At 44.1% G+C, this 19,857-nt stretch overlaps 1 protein-coding gene and 1 long non-coding RNA gene across 2 annotated transcripts in view; both read left to right on the top strand.

The window, feature by feature from the left end:
* The window catches only part of LOC138947867 (bifunctional purine biosynthesis protein ATIC-like), a 71,659-nt gene that overhangs the window by 38,419 nt on the left and 13,383 nt on the right, over positions 1-19,857 (top strand). The window contains exon 9 of the mRNA XM_070319426.1: positions 16,987-17,112. Coding sequence (XP_070175527.1) covers positions 16,987-17,112 — 126 coding nt within the window. The remainder of the gene's footprint in view (positions 1-16,986; positions 17,113-19,857) is intronic.
* On the top strand, positions 24-6,887 carry LOC138947866 (uncharacterized). The gene is made up of 5 exons (XR_011449846.1): positions 24-263; positions 1,581-1,744; positions 2,923-3,057; positions 3,341-3,499; positions 4,923-6,887. It is a non-coding gene; the product is annotated as an uncharacterized lncRNA (long non-coding RNA).

The raw sequence follows: 19,857 nt of genomic DNA, 5'->3' as shown, positions 1-19,857 counted from the left end.
CGATTCCACTGTGAAAGGTTGAGACTGAGAGTACTGTCCCTTGGCGATCAAGGGAGGTCACTCAGAATTTTCGTTCCTAGTTATCGAACTTGGACGTAACGGCAAGTTGTCAACAAATGCGTTGGGAAGATGGAAAAACTGGCAGTTGCAAGAGCACTATGTGATACACCAACAGAAACGAACCAGACTGGACAGTCCAATACTAAGACCGAAGGCGCAAGACATAATTACTGGACTGGTTTCAAGAGTTTTACAAACTTTGAGTGAGTATCTTGCCTTAGTGAACTTGGAAGATATAGATTTGCTAATTGACTTATTGAGACTTCAAGATGTATATTTTTTTCTCTCTTGGAATACATGAGACTAAAAAGTGTGTTTGTTTCTTATGTGTGTGTGTGTGTGTGTGTGTGTGTGTGTGTGTGTGTGTGTGTGTGTGTGTGTGTGTGTGTCTTGTCTTTCCATTACTGCCCACAATCAACAGTAGTGATTATTTCGGCACTTGATGGGATGTTGCGCAAGTCCAATAAAGTAGCGTTTCCAGCATCCAAAGTCCATTAAAATTCACAGGTTGGGGAGTATGGGGGGGAGGGGACATGAGTCACAGTGGCTGCTGGTTTAGTGCGAGGCGCGCGACACAAAGGTGTCGACAGTGCGGGCCTCGACGACAGCTGCTGGTAGAGAGTTCCAGTCCTTCACTGTGCTGGGTAGAAAAGCGGCACTCCGATACTGAGTGCGGCAGGTGATGAGGCCGAACTGCTGGCAATGGCCTCTTCGCTGGCGTGGTGGTAAGGGGGCCAGCTTCGACTTGATGCCCGGACAGTGGACGATGCTGTTCGTGATCTTGTAGAGCATCGATAGGCGGGCAAGCTTCCTGCGCTCCTCCAGAGACTGCCACCCAAGGGAGTCCAGCATCCGGCTGACACTTGACGTGTTGTGGTAGCGGTTGCAGACGAATCGGGCAGCTCGTCTCTGGACGGCCTCCAGCTTGTCGATGTTCTTCTGGGTGTGCGGGTCCCATACTGACGAGGCGTACTCCAGGATAGGCCTGACAAAGGCCTTGTACGCCTGCTCTTTCACGGATCTTGATGAGATCTTCAGATTGCGCCGCAGGAACCCCAGGGTCTTGTTTGCCTTGCTGACGATGTTGTTGATGTGGTCGTCCCAGCACAGGTCACTCTGAATGGTCACACCTAGGTACTTGACCGCCTTCACTGTCTCCAGCGTATGCCCGTGGAGCTGGTAAGAGGGCTGTAGTGGGCGTCTGCTCCTCGTAACAGGCAGGGTGTTGCACTTTGCAGGGTGGAACTGCATGTCCCAGTTCTTCTCCCACTCGGCTAGGCGATGGAGGTCTTGTTGTAGCTGGGCCTGGTTATTTACGCTAGTCACCACCCTGTACACTGCAGTGTCATCCGCAAACAGGCGCGCTAGTGAGTGTGTGTCACTGTGTGTGTGTCACCGTGTGTGTGTGTGTAGGTGTTTGCTGTTTTTCTTTATTGTTGTTGTTGCCTGAAATGGTGATTTTATAACGAGAATCCTTTTATGATTCTGTTGTGCATAATAAATAGCTTTTATTCTTTCAGATTTATACCACAAAAAAAACCTGTCTGCATTTGGTGGGGAGGTGCCTTAACTGGTCAAAAGAAAAGTGAGCCGATTGATGGCATGGCCGTTCATCGCATTTGGATGGTAAAAAGCAAAACCAGTTTCCATTCTTCAACAAGCTGAAGGTTTGCATTGGAAAACAGTAAGTGGTTTTTTGACTCACATGCGAAGCAAAAGTGAGTCTATGTACTCACCCGAGTCGTCCGTCCGTCCGTCCGGACGTCCGTCCGGACGTCCGGAAAACTTTAACGTTGGATATTTCTTGGACACTATTCAGTCTATCAGTACCAAATTTGGCAAGATGGTGTATGATGACAAGGCCCCAAAAAACATACATAGCATCTTGACCTTGCTTCAAGGTCAAGGTCGCAGGGGCCATAAATGTTGCCTAAAAAACAGCTATTTTTCCCATTTTTCCCATTTTCTCTGAAGTTTTTGAGATTCAATACCTCACCTATATATGATATATAGGGCAAAGTAAGCCCCATCTTTTGATACCAGTTTAGTTTACCTTGCTTCAAGGTCAAGGTCACAGGAGCTCTTCAAAGTTGGATTGTATACATATTTTGAAGTGACCTTGACCCTGAACTATGGAAGATAACTGTTTCAAACTTAAAAATTATGTGGGGCACATGTTATGCTTTCATCATGAGACACAATTGGTCACATATGATCAAGGTCAAGGTCACTTTGACCCTTATGAAATGTGACCAAAATAAGGTAGTGAACCACTAAAAGTGACCATATCTCATGGTAGAAAGAGCCAATAAGCACCATTGTACTTCCTATGTCTTGAATTAACAGCTTTGTGTTGCATGACCTTGGATGACCTTGACCTTGGGTCAAGGTCACATGTATTTTGGTAGGAAAAATGTGTAAAGCATGTGAGTCGTATGGGCTTTGCCCTTCTTGTTTAAATGAGTTTTCAATGTAACTGACATAACAATTTGTTGTATAATTATTATAATCAGTTGTGTAATGCTTGCAAAACATACACACATGTACACACGCATCCCCCACCCCACCCCACACTTTCCACATATATACACACACACACACATGTACACACGCATCCCCCACCCCACCCCACCCCTTTCCACATATACACACACACACACACAAACTCCAATTTGAACTGTTCCTGTTTCAGTGGTGGACCTTTCTGGTGACCTGTAATTACTCAACTGTCAGTTGGAACATATTAGGGAAAATAATCTATCATTGTGCTTTTGTAAATTTGTTGGTTAAATCAGAAGTACTTACAATTCTGTTTCCAGTCCTTTGTGCAAATTCGTATTAATTGGACATTATTTCTTTCAGATGAAAAAATCCTGTCTACAATCGGAGATGGGGGTGGCAATGGGAGGGGGCCACAGTCAGAAGGATGGCTGTACCAAAGCATGCAGTTGGAAGGGGACAACCCATCAAGGTTTACAATTATCAGCTTTGAAAACAGTGAGTACAATTTGGTACATGTATAATTATTGTTGTCAGTTGTTTATTGCTTGCAACAGACTCCCCCCCCCCCCCACACACACACACACACACTCATAAATTCAATATCAACCGTTTCTGTTTCAGTGATGGACTGGTATGATGAACTTTTCTGTTTTTAAATTTAATAACATTCAGGAAAACATGTTGTCATTCTGTGCTTGTTTGTTTGTTTCTGTGATAACTGAGAATCCTTGTTCTCATTCCTGTGCACATGTATTTATATTGATTTTTATTCGCTCAGATAACAAACAAGTCTCCAATTGGTGGGGAGGTGTCTGGACTGGTGGGAAGAATGATGAGTTCATTGATGACAGATGATTGTACCAAAGTTATTCAATCGGAAGAGGAAAAAAACATCGAAGTTTCCATTGTCTGTGCTGAAAGTTCACACTGTTGACCAGTAAGTGAATTGTTTAAATCAGTGTCGTCTTTTTTTTCTGTGGTGCTTAATTTAAATATCAGTTGTGTAATGCTTGCAACACACACACACACACACACACACACACACACACACACACACACACACACACACACACACTCTCTCTCTCTCTCTTTCTCTCTGTTTCTTTCTCTGTTGTTACAAATTGGGCTGAGACTTGATTTTGCATATATGTGGACTTGCGCCTGTGTGTGTGTGTGTGTGTGTGTGTGTGTGTGTGCGTGTGTGTCTGTGTGTGTGTGTGTGCCTGTGTGTGTGTGTGTGTGTGTATACATTGGTGTGTTTCTTAGTACAGTAGTACCTGCCATATCCGGTCACCCATTAGTCATTGCAAAGGTGACCGCAAATATCAGGTGGCCGTTCATTACAGGCCCCCTCCTCCTCCAAAAAACCCAAAAAAACACGATCAAGTTTTCATGAAGAAAAGAAAGCGATCATCCACGAGCCGCCGATTCATTGTCTCTGTTAGTTTTGCTTTCGTTTATACATCTTAATTATTTGCGTGTTTAACTCGATCGTCCTGGCTAAGCTATTGTTTCGTATGTTTCTATGTGTGTTGTTTGGATTATTATATATGTATTTGAGTGTCAGATAAACAAGTGTTTCAAACTCACATCAGCTGTGATCGATCCGGAAGTGACTGCCGTAAATGTACATGTATGCGCATGTCTGTATTTACAGTTTGCGCATGCGTAAGTATTCATGTCGTCTGCTCGTGCTGTGCCGTCTGTGCACACAACACACACACACACACACACACACACCACAGGCGCTCGCCCGCGAAAGTGACAAGTGGCCGTTAAGTGGCCGCTCCTGTCGAGTAAGAGGGGCACCTTAGGGCAAAAATCAGTGACCGTTGACCGCGTCAGACAGGTTAACGGCCATTAAGAGTCAATTATAGAAGGAAAACTCATTAGTCATGGGAAAGCTGGCCGCTCCGGGTAGGTTCACGCCCACGAAAGGGCCGGAAATGGAAGGGACTACTGTACATGTATTGTATGTGTTTGTTACTGCTAATGTGTGTGTATGTGTGTTTGTTGTACTACGTTGCAAGCCCCTGGAGCAATTTTTTGATTAGTGCTTTTGTGAACAAGAAACAATTGACAAGTGGCTCTATCCCATCTCCCCCCCTTTCCCCGTCGTGATATAACCTCCGTGGTTGAAAACGATGTTAAACACCAAATAAAGAAAGAAAGAAAGATGTGTGTTTGTAAGTGTATATTTGTGTTAGTGTATGTGTCTGTTAGTGTTGTGTTAGTGTTAGTGTGTGTGTGTGTTTGTGTGTGTGTGTGTTTGTAATCCCAGCCATTGACTAAGGACCATGTGTGATTTAGTTTGTAATCCCAGCCATTGACTAAGAACCGTTTTTCCTTCTCTATCCCAGGTTGGTATCCTGCATAAGATTATGACCACTTCAAAGTCAGGGAGCTGGGCCTGGCCACATAGTTCAAGCAGAAGTTGAACTACTCCCTCACCATTACCATCATCATATTCTGTGAGGTGGACTTCACCTACGACCAGAAGTTTGACCAGCGTCAAAGAGCGAGTGCAGGCAGCTGCTAGTGCTACAGGACATCATTGCGCGCCATCTCACTAACAAGATTCAACACCTTTGCTGACCCACAGCTTCTGAATGCTGTGTTTGCAAAGCAGCCCGGCATCAATCAATCAATCAATCAAGGAAAGACCCTTTTGTCAATCGTGGGATCTTTAACGTGCACACCCAATGTAGTGCCATCATTCAGGACTAACACCAACAGTTCATAAACAAATATTCACTGTGCACACACGTTTGGCAAAGTGGAGCAGAAAACTTGCAGTCTTGCTGCTTGTTAATTTTTATTCATCGATGATTGTTTTTCATCTAGCTACTCCACAAAATATGTTAATATCTTTTGTGATAGCAAGAATCTTAATGAAATGAAGCAGAGCGCTATTTTTAATTTTAAGATCTGAGAAACAAAGGGACGTAATTGCTCTGCTATATGACATGTGCAACAAGAGTAAGTGAGATTATGTGGAAGCAATTTTCTTGGCACCTATGAGAATAACACGCTTTTGAATGAACAAAAGACTTTACATGCATGTCGCACTGTATGCATTAATAGCGCTTACATCCCTTTGTTTCTCATATTTTGTGCTACTGACTTGCTTGTATTACTAGAGACATCCAGGTTTGCCTTCGTCAAAAGTTTGTGAGTTCCGATCTTAGCGAGTTTGTTGAAGTGATGACGTCACATCCCGTCACGGTCACCACTTTCCAATTTCGGTCCAGATCTACGTGAAGTTCTTCGTGCGCGTTGTCTGTTTTTCGAAACGGTGATGACGTGACGAGTAGTGTTATATATGACGAGTCTTTTTTATCGGAATATTCCAGACATCTGAATATGCTGGGTACACACGCAACACTGACAATTTTTTTCGATTTTTAGATTCATTCCTGTAAAATCTCCCAACTCTAAAACAAAATAGGCCTAGTGGAAACAAGTGTCTTGTGCAAGAGAGATCAAGGGAGATAATTGGCAGGATATGTCGCCCGTTGACTCAAGTTCTGAGTTTTGTGTGGGTATCCGTGTTCATGCACTAGGCCTCCAAAATGAACAGTTTACAGATGCACAGTCCACAGAAGCGTCGTAAAGATATCAAACTTTAACACTGCGCACATAAAACATATTTTTAACATAATGAAAAGGACTAAAAGTACTCTCAAAGATTGCTGATTAAGGTTCGTCAAACACGCCTTTTTCACCACGCAGATCTTCGGCAAGCAGTGGTGGGCGCGAAAACCCGAGCGCATGCGCATTGAGGCACAAAGTTAAAAATAGAGAGGAAATTCCCACCACCGACGAATGTTCGTCTGACGAAGGTTGAATCTGGATGTCCCTAGTGATTGTGCAAATAATTTGTATTGTTTTCATCTCTGATTTTGTCATTAACAATGATCGCTGTCGATAATGAGTTTGCACAGCCCTATGGTATTTACCTTGATGAACCCATACCAGCATTGTGATTGAAATTCTTAATTGCTGATCCTGTTATCACCTTCTGATGATTTTTTTTTATCAAGTTCAGACTATTATTAGTCAATGTAGCATTGCTTCAATGAGATTAGGTCCACACATAATTTTTGCCTGCCCGATTGATAATACTATGCTGTGGTATTTTACTGAGACTGAAAAATGTGTTGTAATATTTTTTAAGTTCACATTTTCATGTTTTAGCAATTGAAGGAATTAAGTTTGCATTGTTTAACATTTTAAAAGTGTTACTGTTATCAAATTAGTATTCACATATTGAATTGTTAAAGACCCCAACAATTTAAATTTTAAATAAAATTTGTGATCTTGAATTTTCTGTGCATTAATTCAAATTTGTATTTGCAAATGTTATTTTAATGTTTTCAGGAGAACGTAGATTTTACGTTTGCATGTGAACGTTAATTTAACGTTTGCATGTGAACGTTAATTTAACGTTTGCATGAAAACGTTTGATTATGGTTTTGTTTTGGTTAATTTTATGTTTGCATGCTAACGTTAAAAAAACGTTAAATAAACGTTAATAAAACGTTTTATTTTGGTTATTTTTATGTTAGCAAAAAACGTTAAAAAAACGTTAAAAAAACGTTAAAATAACGTTAAATAAACGTTAATAAAACGTTTTATTTTGGTTATTTTTATGTTAGCAAAAAACGTTAAAAAAACGTTAAAATAACGTTAATCTAACCGTTATATTATGGTTTTATTTTGGTTTTATTTTGGTTATTTTTATGTTTGCAAAAAACGTTAAATTAACGTTAATTTTAACGTTATATTATGGTTAGATTAACGTTAAATTAACGTTAGATTAACGTTAAATGTTAACGTTAATTTAACGTTTTATCACATGAGCAAATTAACGTTAAATTAACGTTAGCGGTAAACGTTAAATTAACGTTTACCGCTAACGTTAATTTAACGTTAATTTAACGTTAGCATGCTATCAGGGTACTGCTCTCTCAGGTTAGATGTCTAGCTGTTGTCAGGGAGTCATGTTCCATACTGCCCTCTCAGGTTAGATGTCTAGCTGTTGTCAGGGAGTCATGCTCCATACTGCTCTCTCAGGTTAGATGTCTAGCTGTTGTCAGGGAGTCATGCTCCATACTGCTCTCTCAGGTTAGATGTCTAGCTGTTGTCAGGGAGTCATGCTCCATACTGCTCTCTCAGGTTAGATGTCTAGCTGTTGTCAGGGAGTCATGTTCCATACTGCCCTCTCAGGTTAGATGTCTAGCTGTTGTCAGGGAGTCATGCTCCATACTGCCCTCTCAGGTTAGATGTCTAGCTGTTGTCAGGGAGTCATGCTCCATACTGCCCTCTCAGGTTAGATGTCTAGCTGTTGTCAGGGAGTCATGTTCCATACTGCCCTCTCAGGTTAGATGTCTAGCTGTTGTCAGGGAGTCATGCTCCATACTGCCCTCTCAGGTTAGATGTCTAGCTGTTGTCAGGGAGTCATGCTCCATACTGCCCTCTCAGGTTAGATGTCTAGCTGTTGTCAGGGAGTCATGCTCCATACTGCCCTCTCAGGTTAGATGTCTAGCTGTTGTCAGGGAGTCATGTTCCATACTGCCCTCTCAGGTTAGATGTCTAGCTGTTGTCAGGGAGTCATGCTCCATACTGCTCTCTCAGGTTAGATGTCTAGCTGTTGTCAGGGAGTCATGCTCCATACTGCCCTCTCAGGTTAGATGTCTAGCTGTTGTCAGGGAGTCATGCTCCATACTGCCCTCTCAGGTTAGATGTCTAGCTGTTGTCAGGGAGTCATCCTCCATACTGCCCTCTCAGGTTAGATGTCTAGCTGTTGTCAGGGAGTCATGTTCCATACTGCCCTCTCAGGTTAGATGTCTAGCTGTTGTCAGGGAGTCATGTTCCATACTGCCCTCTCAGGGTAGATGTCTAGCTGTTGTCAGGGAGTCATGTTCCATACTGCCCTCTCAGGTTAGATGTCTAGCTGTTGTCAGGGAGTCATGCTCCATACTGCTCTCTCAGGTTAGATGTCTAGCTGTTGTCAGGGAGTCATGCTCCATACTGCCCTCTCAGGTTAGATGTCTAGCTGTTGTCAGGGAGTCATGTTCCATACTGCTCTCTCAGGTTAGATGTCTAGCTGTTGTCAGGGAGTCATGCTCCATACTGCCCTCTCAGGTTAGATGTCTAGCTGTTGTCAGGGAGTCATGTTCCATACTGCCCTCTCAGGTTAGATGTCTAGCTGTTGTCAGGGAGTCATGCTCCATACTGCCCTCTCAGGTTAGATGTCTAGCTGTTGTCAGGGAGTCATGTTCCATACTGCCCTCTCAGGTTAGATGTCTAGCTGTTGTCAGGGAGTCATGCTCCATACTGCCCTCTCAGGTTAGATGTCTAGCTGTTGTCAGGGAGTCATGCTCCATACTGCTCTCTCAGGTTAGATGTCTAGCTGTTGTCAGGGAGTCATGTTCCATACTGCCCTCTCAGGTTAGATGTCTAGCTGTTGTCAGGGAGTCATGTTCCATACTGCCCTCTCAGGTTAGATGTCTAGCTGTTGTCAGGGAGTCATGTTCCATACTGCCCTCTCAGGTTAGATGTCTAGCTGTTGTCAGGGAGTCATGCTCCATACTGCCCTCTCAGGTTAGATGTCTAGCTGTTGTCAGGGAGTCATGTTCCATACTGCCCTCTCAGGTTAGATGTCTAGCTGTTGTCAGGGAGTCATGCTCCATACTGCCCTCTCAGGTTAGATGTCTAGCTGTTGTCAGGGAGTCATGTTCCATACTGCCCTCTCAGGTTAGATGTCTAGCTGTTGTCAGGGAGTCATGCTCCATACTGCCCTCTCAGGTTAGATGTCTAGCTGTTGTCAGGGAGTCATGCTCCATACTGCCCTCTCAGGTTAGATGTCTAGCTGTTGTCAGGGAGTCATGCTCCATACTGCCCTCTCAGGTTAGATGTCTAGCTGTTGTCAGGGAGTCATGCTCCATACTGCTCTCTCAGGTTAGATGTCTAGCTGTTGTCAGGGAGTCATGTTCCATACTGCCCTCTCAGGTTAGATGTCTAGCTGTTGTCAGGGAGTCATGCTCCATACTGCCCTCTCAGGTTAGATGTCTAGCTGTTGTCAGGGAGTCATGTTCCATACTGCCCTCTCAGGTTAGATGTCTAGCTGTTGTCAGGGAGTCATGCTCCATACTGCCCTCTCAGGTTAGATGTCTAGCTGTTGTCAGGGAGTCATGTTCCATACTGCCCTCTCAGGTTAGATGTCTAGCTGTTGTCAGGGAGTCATGTTCCATACTGCCCTCTCAGGTTAGATGTCTAGCTGTTGTCAGGGAGTCATGCTCCATACTGCCCTCTCAGGTTAGATGTCTAGCTGTTGTCAGGGAGTCATGTTCCATACTGCTCTCTCAGGTTAGATGTCTAGCTGTTGTCAGGGAGTCATGTTCCATACTGCCCTCTCAGGTTAGATGTCTAGCTGTTGTCAGGGAGTCATGCTCCATACTGCCCTCTCAGGTTAGATGTCTAGCTGTTGTCAGGGAGTCATGCTCCATACTGCCCTCTCAGGTTAGATGTCTAGCTGTTGTCAGGGAGTCATGTTCCATACTGCCCTCTCAGGTTAGATGTCTAGCTGTTGTCAGGGAGTCATGTTCCATACTGCCCTCTCAGGTTAGATGTCTAGCTGTTGTCAGGGAGTCATGTTCCATACTGCCCTCTCAGGTTAGATGTCTAGCTGTTGTCAGGGAGTCATGCTCCATACTGCCCTCTCAGGTTAGATGTCTAGCTGTTGTCAGGGAGTCATGTTCCATACTGCCCTCTCAGGTTAGATGTCTAGCTGTTGTCAGGGAGTCATGCTCCATACTGCCCTCTCAGGTTAGATGTCTAGCTGTTGTCAGGGAGTCATGCTCCATACTGCCCTCTCAGGTTAGATGTCTAGCTGTTGTCAGGGAGTCATGCTCCATACTGCTCTCTCAGGTTAGATGTCTAGCTGTTGTCAGGGAGTCATGCTCCATACTGCCCTCTCAGGTTAGATGTCTAGCTGTTGTCAGGGAGTCATGCTCCATACTGCCCTCTCAGGTTAGATGTCTAGCTGTTGTCAGGGAGTCATGCTCCATACTGCCCTCTCAGGTTAGATGTCTAGCTGTTGTCAGGGAGTCATGTTCCATACTGCCCTCTCAGGTTAGATGTCTAGCTGTTGTCAGGGAGTCATGTTCCATACTGCCCTCTCAGGTTAGATGTCTAGCTGTTGTCAGGGAGTCATGCTCCATACTGCCCTCTCAGGTTAGATGTCTAGCTGTTGTCAGGGAGTCATGCTCCATACTGCCCTCTCAGGTTAGATGTCTAGCTGTTGTCAGGGAGTCATGCTCCATACTGCCCTCTCAGGTTAGATGTCTAGCTGTTGTCAGGGAGTCATGCTCCATACTGCCCTCTCAGGTTAGATGTCTAGCTGTTGTCAGGGAGTCATGCTCCATACTGCCCTCTCAGGTTAGATGTCTAGCTGTTGTCAGGGAGTCATGTTCCATACTGCCCTCTCAGGTTAGATGTCTAGCTGTTGTCAGGGAGTCATGCTCCATACTGCCCTCTCAGGTTAGATGTCTAGCTGTTGTCAGGGAGTCATGTTCCATACTGCCCTCTCAGGTTAGATGTCTAGCTGTTGTCAGGGAGTCATGCTCCATACTGCCCTCTCAGGTTAGATGTCTAGCTGTTGTCAGGGAGTCATGTTCCATACTGCCCTCTCAGGTTAGATGTCTAGCTGTTGTCAGGGAGTCATGCTCCATACTGCCCTCTCAGGTTAGATGTCTAGCTGTTGTCAGGGAGTCATGCTCCATACTGCCCTCTCAGGTTAGATGTCTAGCTGTTGTCAGGGAGTCATGTTCCATACTGCTCTCTCAGGTTAGATGTCTAGCTGTTGTCAGGGAGTCATGTTCCATACTGCCCTCTCAGGTTAGATGTCTAGCTGTTGTCAGGGAGTCATGCTCCATACTGCCCTCTCAGGTTAGATGTCTAGCTGTTGTCAGGGAGTCATGCTCCATACTGCCCTCTCAGGTTAGATGTCTAGCTGTTGTCAGGGAGTCATGTTCCATACTGCTCTCTCAGGTTAGATGTCTAGCTGTTGTCAGGGAGTCATGCTCCATACTGCCCTCTCAGGTTAGATGTCTAGCTGTTGTCAGGGAGTCATGTTCCATACTGCTCTCTCAGGTTAGATGTCTAGCTGTTGTCAGGGAGTCATGCTCCATACTGCCCTCTCAGGTTAGATGTCTAGCTGTTGTCAGGGAGTCATGTTCCATACTGCCCTCTCAGGTTAGATGTCTAGCTGTTGTCAGGGAGTCATGCTCCATACTGCTCTCTCAGGTTAGATGTCTAGCTGTTGTCAGGGAGTCATGTTCCATACTGCTCTCTCAGGTTAGATGTCTAGCTGTTGTCAGGGAGTCATGCTCCATACTGCTCTCTCAGGTTAGATGTCTAGCTGTTGTCAGGGAGTCATGTTCCATACTGCTCTCTCAGGTTAGATGTCTAGCTGTTGTCAGGGAGTCATGCTCCATACTGCCCTCTCAGGTTAGATGTCTAGCTGTTGTCAGGGAGTCATGTTCCATACTGCTCTCTCAGGTTAGATGTCTAGCTGTTGTCAGGGAGTCATGCTCCATACTGCTCTCTCAGGTTAGATGTCTAGCTGTTGTCAGGGAGTCATGTTCCATACTGCCCTCTCAGGTTAGATGTCTAGCTGTTGTCAGGGAGTCATGCTCCATACTGCCCTCTCAGGTTAGATGTCTAGCTGTTGTCAGGGAGTCATGTTCCATACTGCCCTCTCAGGTTAGATGTCTAGCTGTTGTCAGGGAGTCATGTTCCATACTGCCCTCTCAGGTTAGATGTCTAGCTGTTGTCAGGGAGTCATGCTCCATACTGCCCTCTCAGGTTAGATGTCTAGCTGTTGTCAGGGAGTCATGTTCCATACTGCCCTCTCAGGTTAGATGTCTAGCTGTTGTCAGGGAGTCATGTTCCATACTGCCCTCTCAGGTTAGATGTCTAGCTGTTGTCAGGGAGTCATGCTCCATACTGCCCTCTCAGGTTAGATGTCTAGCTGTTGTCAGGGAGTCATCCTCCATACTGCTCTCTCAGGTTAGATGTCTAGCTGTTGTCAGGGAGTCATGCTCCATACTGCCCTCTCAGGTTAGATGTCTAGCTGTTGTCAGGGAGTCATGTTCCATACTGCCCTCTCAGGTTAGATGTCTAGCTGTTGTCAGGGAGTCATGCTCCATACTGCTCTCTCAGGTTAGATGTCTAGCTGTTGTCAGGGAGTCATGTTCCATACTGCCCTCTCAGGTTAGATGTCTAGCTGTTGTCAGGGAGTCATGCTCCATACTGCCCTCTCAGGTTAGATGTCTAGCTGTTGTCAGGGAGTCATGTTCCATACTGCCCTCTCAGGTTAGATGTCTAGCTGTTGTCAGGGAGTCATGCTCCATACTGCCCTTGGTTAGTCAAAGATTATGTAACATTTTGATGTTTTCATCTTTATTGACAGTAAGGTGTTTGGTATAGTCATTATTACTGTTTGCATTCACCCTATCCATCTCCACACACACACACACACACACACACACACACACACACACAGACCAACTAACACCGCCCTGCTAGTCTGTGTAGGAGTGATCAAGCTGTTGCCACCGTCACTTTCAACATGGCGTGATCACCTGAAACCCCTTCCCCCTGTCCCCACCTTTAATATTGCATGGCTGCATGACGCCCTTCATCCAGAAACACTTGCTCCTTCACCCCACCCCCCACCCCCCCACCTCCCTTCCTCCCTCCCTCCCCTGCTCGTACCCTCTTAACAGCTTAGAGCTATCAAGTAACAGTAAATAGTGCATGAACTTTTGCCAGAGCGCCACACATAGCTCTGCATAATAACATGAACTCGGCCTCACCCCGGGCACCCCAGCACATCGGCCTCTGTCCACAACCTTCCCACCTTCACACAGGTGTCTGTCAGAGTTATGCAGGTGTTGTCAGAGTTATGCAGGTGTTATCAGAGTGTCCCGGTTCATTCTGCATTGCGGGGTAAAACTTCTTTGCAACTTGCCTCATACCCGTCACACACAGAATCTAGCTTTATCTTCCTGTCATGCCTCATACCCGTCACACACAGAATCTAGCTTTATCTTCCTGTCATGCCTCATACCCGTCACACACAGAATCTAGCTTTATCTTCCTGTCATGCCTCATACCCGTCACACACAGAATCTAGCTTTATCTTCCTGTCATGCCTCATACCCGTCACACACAGAATCTAGCTTTATCTTCCTGTCATGCCTCATACCCGTCACACACAGAATCTAGCTTTATCTTCCTGTCATGCCTCAAACCCGTCACACACAGAATCTAGCTTTATCTTCCTGTCATGCCTCAAACCCGTCACACACACACAGAGAATCTAGCTTTATCTTCCTGTCATGCCTCATACCCGTCACACACACACACAGAATCTAGCTTTATCTTCCTGTCATGCCTCATACCCGTCACACACACACACACAGAATCTAGCTTTATCTTCCTGTCATGCCTCATACCCGTCACACACAGAATCTAGCTTTATCTTCCTGTCATGCCTCAAACCCGTCACACACACACAGAGAATCTAGCTTTATCTTCCTGTCATGCCTCATACCCGTCACACACACACACAGAATCTAGCTTTATCTTCCTGTCATGCCTCATACCCGTCACACACACACACACAGAATCTAGCTTTATCTTCCTGTCATGCCTCATACCCGTCACACACACACAGAATCTAGCTTTATCTTCCTGTCATGCCTCATACCCGTCACACACACACACAGAATCTAGCTTTATCTTCCTGTCATGTCTCATACCCGTCACACACACACACAGAATCTAGCTTTATCTTCCTGTCATGCCTCATACCAGTCACACACACACAGAATCTAGCTTTATCTTCCTGTCATACCTCATACCCGTCACACACACACAGACAGAATCTAGCTTTATCTTCCTGTCATGCCTCATACCCGTCACACACACACACAGAATCTAGCTTTATCTTCCTGTCATACCTCATACCCGTCACACACACACACAGAATCTAGCTTTATCTTCCTGTCATGCCTCATACCCGTCACACACACACAGAATCTAGCTTTATCTTCCTGTCTGTCTCTCCAACTGCAAAGATGTAACAATGAAAAGTGTCATCACACTATACATGTAATGGCTTTTGTTAGGTGTCAACATTTCATAGATATGGCAGAACATAGCAGAACACATGTTAACACATTTAGGTCGAAGAGCTGTCTTTTGTAAGTGTTGAGTGATATGTCTGTCTTTTGTAAGTGTTGAGTGATATGTCTGTCTTTAGACTTTTGTAAGTGTTGAGTGATATGTCTGTCTTTTGTAAGTGTTGAGTGATATGTCTGTCTTTTGTTAGTGTTCAGTGATATGTCTGTCTTTTGTAAGTGTTGAGTGATATGTCTGTCTTTTGTAAGTGTTCAGAGATATGTCTGTCTTTTGTTAGTGTTCAGAGATATGTCTGTCTTTTGTAAGTGTTCAGTGATATGTCTGTCTTTTGTTAGTGTTCTGTGATATGTCTGTCTTTTGTTAGTGTTGAGTGATATGTCTGTCTTTTGTTAGTGTTGAGTGATATGTCTGTCTTTTGTTAGTGTTGAGTGATATGTCTGTCTTTTGTTAGTGTTCAGTGATATGTCTGTCTTTTATTAGTGTTCAGTGATATGTCTGTCCTTTGTTTGTGTTGAGTGATATGTCTGTCTTTTGTTAGTGTTCTGTGATATGTCTGTCTTTTGTTAGTGTTGAGTGATATGTCTGTCTTTTGTTAGTGTTCTGTGATATGTCTGTCTTTTGTTAGTGTTGAGTGATATGTCTGTCTTTTGTTAGTGTTCTGTGATATGTCTGTCTTTTGTTAGTGTTGAGTGATATGTCTGTCTTTTATTAGTGTTCAGTGATATGTCTGTCCTTTGTTTGTGTTGAGTGATATGTCTGTCTTTTGTTAGTGTTCTGTGATATGTCTGTCTTTTGTTAGTGTTGAGTGATATGTCTGTCTTTTGTTAGTGTTCACTGATATGTCTGTCTTTTGTTAGTGTTTAGTGATATGTCTGTCTTTTGTTAGTGTTCAGATATATGTCTGTCTTTTGTAAGTGTTGAGTGATATGTCTGTCTTTTGTTAGTGTTCAGATATATGTCTGTCTTTTGTAAGTGTTGAGTGATATATGTCTGTCTTTTGTAAGTGTTGAGTGATATGTCTGTCTTTTGTAAGTGTTGAGTGATATGTCTGTCTTTTGTTAGTGTTGAGTGATATGTCTGTCTTTTGTTAGTGTTGAGTGATATGTCTGTCTTTTGTTAGTGTTGAGTGATATGTCTGTCTTTTGTTAGTGTTGAGTGATATGTCTGTCTTTTGTTAGTGTTCAGAGATATGTCTGTCTTTTGTAAGTGTTGAGTGATATGTCTGTCTTTTGTTAGTGTTGAGTGATATGTCTGTCTTTTGTAAGTGTTGAGTGATATGTCTGTCTTTTGTAAGTGTTGAGTGATATGTCTGTCTTTTGTAAGTGTTGAGTGATATGTCTGTCTTTTGTAAGTGTTGTGTGATATGTCTGTCTTTTGTAAGTGTTGAGTGATATGTCTGTCTTTTGTAAGTGTTCAGAGATATGTCTGTCTTTTGTTAGTGTTGAGTGATATGTCTGTCTTTTGTTAGTGTTCAGAGATATGTCTGTCTTTTGTAAGTGTTCAGAGATATGTCTGTCTTTTGTAAGTGTTCAGTGATATGTCTGTCTTTTGTAAGTGTTCAGTGATATGTCTGTCTTTTGTTAGTGTTCAGAGATATGTCTGTCTTTTGTAAGTGTTCAGAGATATGTCTGTCTTTTGTAAGTGTTCAGTGATATGTCTGTCTTTTGTAAGTGTTCAGAGATATGTCTGTCTTTTGTTAGTGTTCAGAGATATGTCTGTCTTTTGTAAGTGTTCAGAGATATGTCTGTCTTTTGTAAGTGTTCAGTGATATGTCTGTCTTTTGTAAGTGTTCAGTGATATGTCTGTCTTTTGTAAGTGTTGAGTGATATGTCTGTCTTTTGTAAGTGTTCAGTGATATGTCTGTATCATGTATGTGATACCTGTGTGTGTTGATACCTGTGTGTGTTGATCTGTTTTCACTGCTGAACGGGTCTCCGGGCTTCATCAACCTGTGTGATGTTCTATATGTGGCTGAAGCTGTATACCTTTGTGTTCATACATGTGTGTGTTCATACCTGTGTTTTTAGTGCTGAACGGGTCTCCAGACTTCATCAACCTGTGTGACTTCCAGCTGTATACCTGTGTGTTCATACCTTTGTGTTCATACCTGTGTTTTCAGTGCTGAACGGGTCTCCGGGCTTCATCAACCTGTGTGACTTACAGCTGTATACCTGTGTGTTCATACCTTTGTGTTCATACCTGTGTTTTTAGTGCTGAACGGGTCTCCGGGCTTCATCAACCTGTGTGACGCGCTCAACGCCTGGCAGCTGGTGACAGAACTCAAAAAAGCGCTGGGTCTCCCCGCGGCCACGTCATTCAAACACGTCAGTCCTGCAGGTAGGTGTAAAAGGTGTTAAAGTACAGGTGTGTTGAATTCTAGTGGTGGAACTAAAACAAGTGCTGGTTCTCCCTGCCGCCACCTCATTCGAACATGTCAGTCCTACAGGTCGGTATGGCCTGGGTGTTTTACGTGAAATAACGTGTGCATTGATGCATTCCTTACATGAACGTTGTAGTGCAAAACGGAATATGTCGGCTATCATGGCAGACCGGCCATAATTATGGCAGTCAGTATCAGTATCAATCAAATGAGATATGTCGGCTATCATGGCAGCCGGCCATAATTATGGCAGTAAGCATCAATCAAATGAGATATGTCGGCTATCATGGCAGACCGGCCATAATTATGGCAGTCAGTATCAGTATCAATCAAACGAGATATGTCGGCTATCATGGCAGACCGGCCATAATTATGGCAGTCAGTATCAGTATCAATCAAACGAGATATGTCGGCTATCATGGCAGACCGGCCATAATTATGGCAGTCAGTATCAGTATCAATCAAACGAGATTGACTTTATTATCTCAAGCATGAACAAATCCAGGCGCTGTGTTTGTTGAGCTTGGTGCATTTCTCTGTAGGAATAACCGAGAGATTATAAACATATTGTTTTATGTCTTAATAACCGAGAGATTATAAACATATTGTTTTATGTCTGGAATAACCGAGAGATTATTTATTTATTTATTTACTAGCAGTCAGGCCTGGCTTCGCCCGGGTGTTTCTGCTCTCCCCTCTCTCAGAAACCTCTCGAATCTTATTCCAATGTGGATAAGAAAAATGACAGTGTGAGCTCATACATTTGGATGTATAGGCAAGGCAAGTTTCTATTTGGTTCAACGTGTTCTTCGTGATTTGTTTACCCCTTCTCACACCCACTGTAGTTACCGTCTGATCAAAGCACGCATACCTCATGAGTGAGCGCGTCATACCTTTTTGAACAGGGGAGAGAAATCTGTAAATTCTCGTGATCTTTCACTGAGGCGATCGTTTCGTAAACATTATTCGTGATGATCTGGAAGGCAGGGAGGGGGAGCAGGGGGCAGGGTTAGTGTGTGTGTGTGTGTGGGGGGGGGGGGGGGCGGCGGGATGATAGCGGGCGGGGGGTAACCCTTGAGAATGACACGGTATACTGGTTTGATGAGAGTTACCTCCCTTCTGTGGGTGACAAACCATGACTTACCTCCCTTGCACTATATAGACTGTATTGATAGATGGGGAGGGTAATTATCCGAGGAAGGAAACAATGTCTGGAGAAACTAAAACCCAGGTGCACATTTGTGGGTCCAGGGCAGTGTGCATGCAAAATATCTTGTGCTTATCTTTTGCCATCTCTGAGGTATGGCGACCACAGACAGACAGACACACACACACACACAGACAGACAGACACTCTCTTTTATTTATATGTATAGATTTATTTATTAAGGAGATTTCTATAGCGCATAACTAAAAGCACTATGCGCTTATATTATAAACATATTGTTTTATGTCTGCAATAACCGAGAGATTACAAACATATTGTTTTATGCCTGCAATACCAGAGAAATTATTATTATTATTATGAACATTTGTGCCCCTAATCTAAATATAGCCCTAGGCGCTTACAAAATATACAATACATAGTGAACATTATACGAAACACAAATCGACAAGGACCAAGACACTCGGACTCATACACTCGCAGACAGACGCACAGCGAGAACGCGGCGCACTCACTCATACCAACTACAGGCACATGCATTCTGAAGACGGAAAAACAGTCATAAATAAATAAATAAATTATTGGATACATAAAGTTAGTTGAGAGAAGAAGAATAGAGCTGGAAGGGGAAGAAGAAGGAGAGAGAAGGAAACAGATTAAGGACCAGCATGAGAGGGGGGTGGGTGGTCATTAACAGACTAGTGAGGGAAGAGGTGTGTTTTGAGTGAGGTTTTGAATGATTGCATGGATGTGGAGTGCCTGAGTGAGTGCGGGAGTTGGTTCCAGATGGATGGGGCCTGGTAAGAGAAGGTGCGCTGGCCATATGTTTTGGTGTGTGCTGGTGGTATCCTAAAAAGGCGGGTGTCTGCGGAGGATCTTAGGGAGCGAGAGGGGGAGTAGACATCAAGAAGGTCAGAAAGATAGCTAGGGGACGATAGATCAAAGTTTCTAAGGCAGAGTGTGGAGATCTTGAACTGAATCCTCTGTTGAACAGGCAGCCAGTGTAGGGTTTGAAGAAGAGGGGTGATGTGGTCGTGCTTGGAAGAGCGAAAGATGAGGCGGGCGGCATGATTCTGAACACGCTCGATGATGTAGTTGGGAGAGCCAGAAAGAATGGAATTGCAATAATCGAGTCGGGATAGGACAAAGGCACAGAGCAGAGTTTTAGTGGCATCCTCAGTGAGGAGATGACGGATGGAGGAGATGCGGTGGATTTCAAAGAAGCAAGTGCGACGGACATTGGCAACATGCTGATGGAAGGAGAGGGACTGGTCAAGAGTGACACCTAGGTTGCGGACAGCAGGAGAAAGAGCAATAGAAGAACCATTCAGATCGACAGACGAGGGAAGAGAAGGATGATTGAGATGTTTTTTGGGAGAGACGAGAATCATTTCGGTTTTCTCCTCATTAAGCTTCAGCTTGTTCAGGTCCATCCACGCCTTGAGGTCGGTGATGCAAGACTGGGTGGAGGCAATGAGGCGAGGGAGGTCAGAGATAGGTCCAGAGAGATAGAGTTGGTTGTCGTCGGAGAAGCTGTG

The sequence above is a fragment of the Littorina saxatilis genome, linkage group LG14 (genome assembly GCF_037325665.1).
Source record: "Littorina saxatilis isolate snail1 linkage group LG14, US_GU_Lsax_2.0, whole genome shotgun sequence".
In the NCBI taxonomy this organism is placed as follows: Eukaryota; Metazoa; Mollusca; class Gastropoda; order Littorinimorpha; family Littorinidae; genus Littorina; species Littorina saxatilis.
This window is presented reverse-complemented; position numbering and strand designations above follow the sequence as displayed.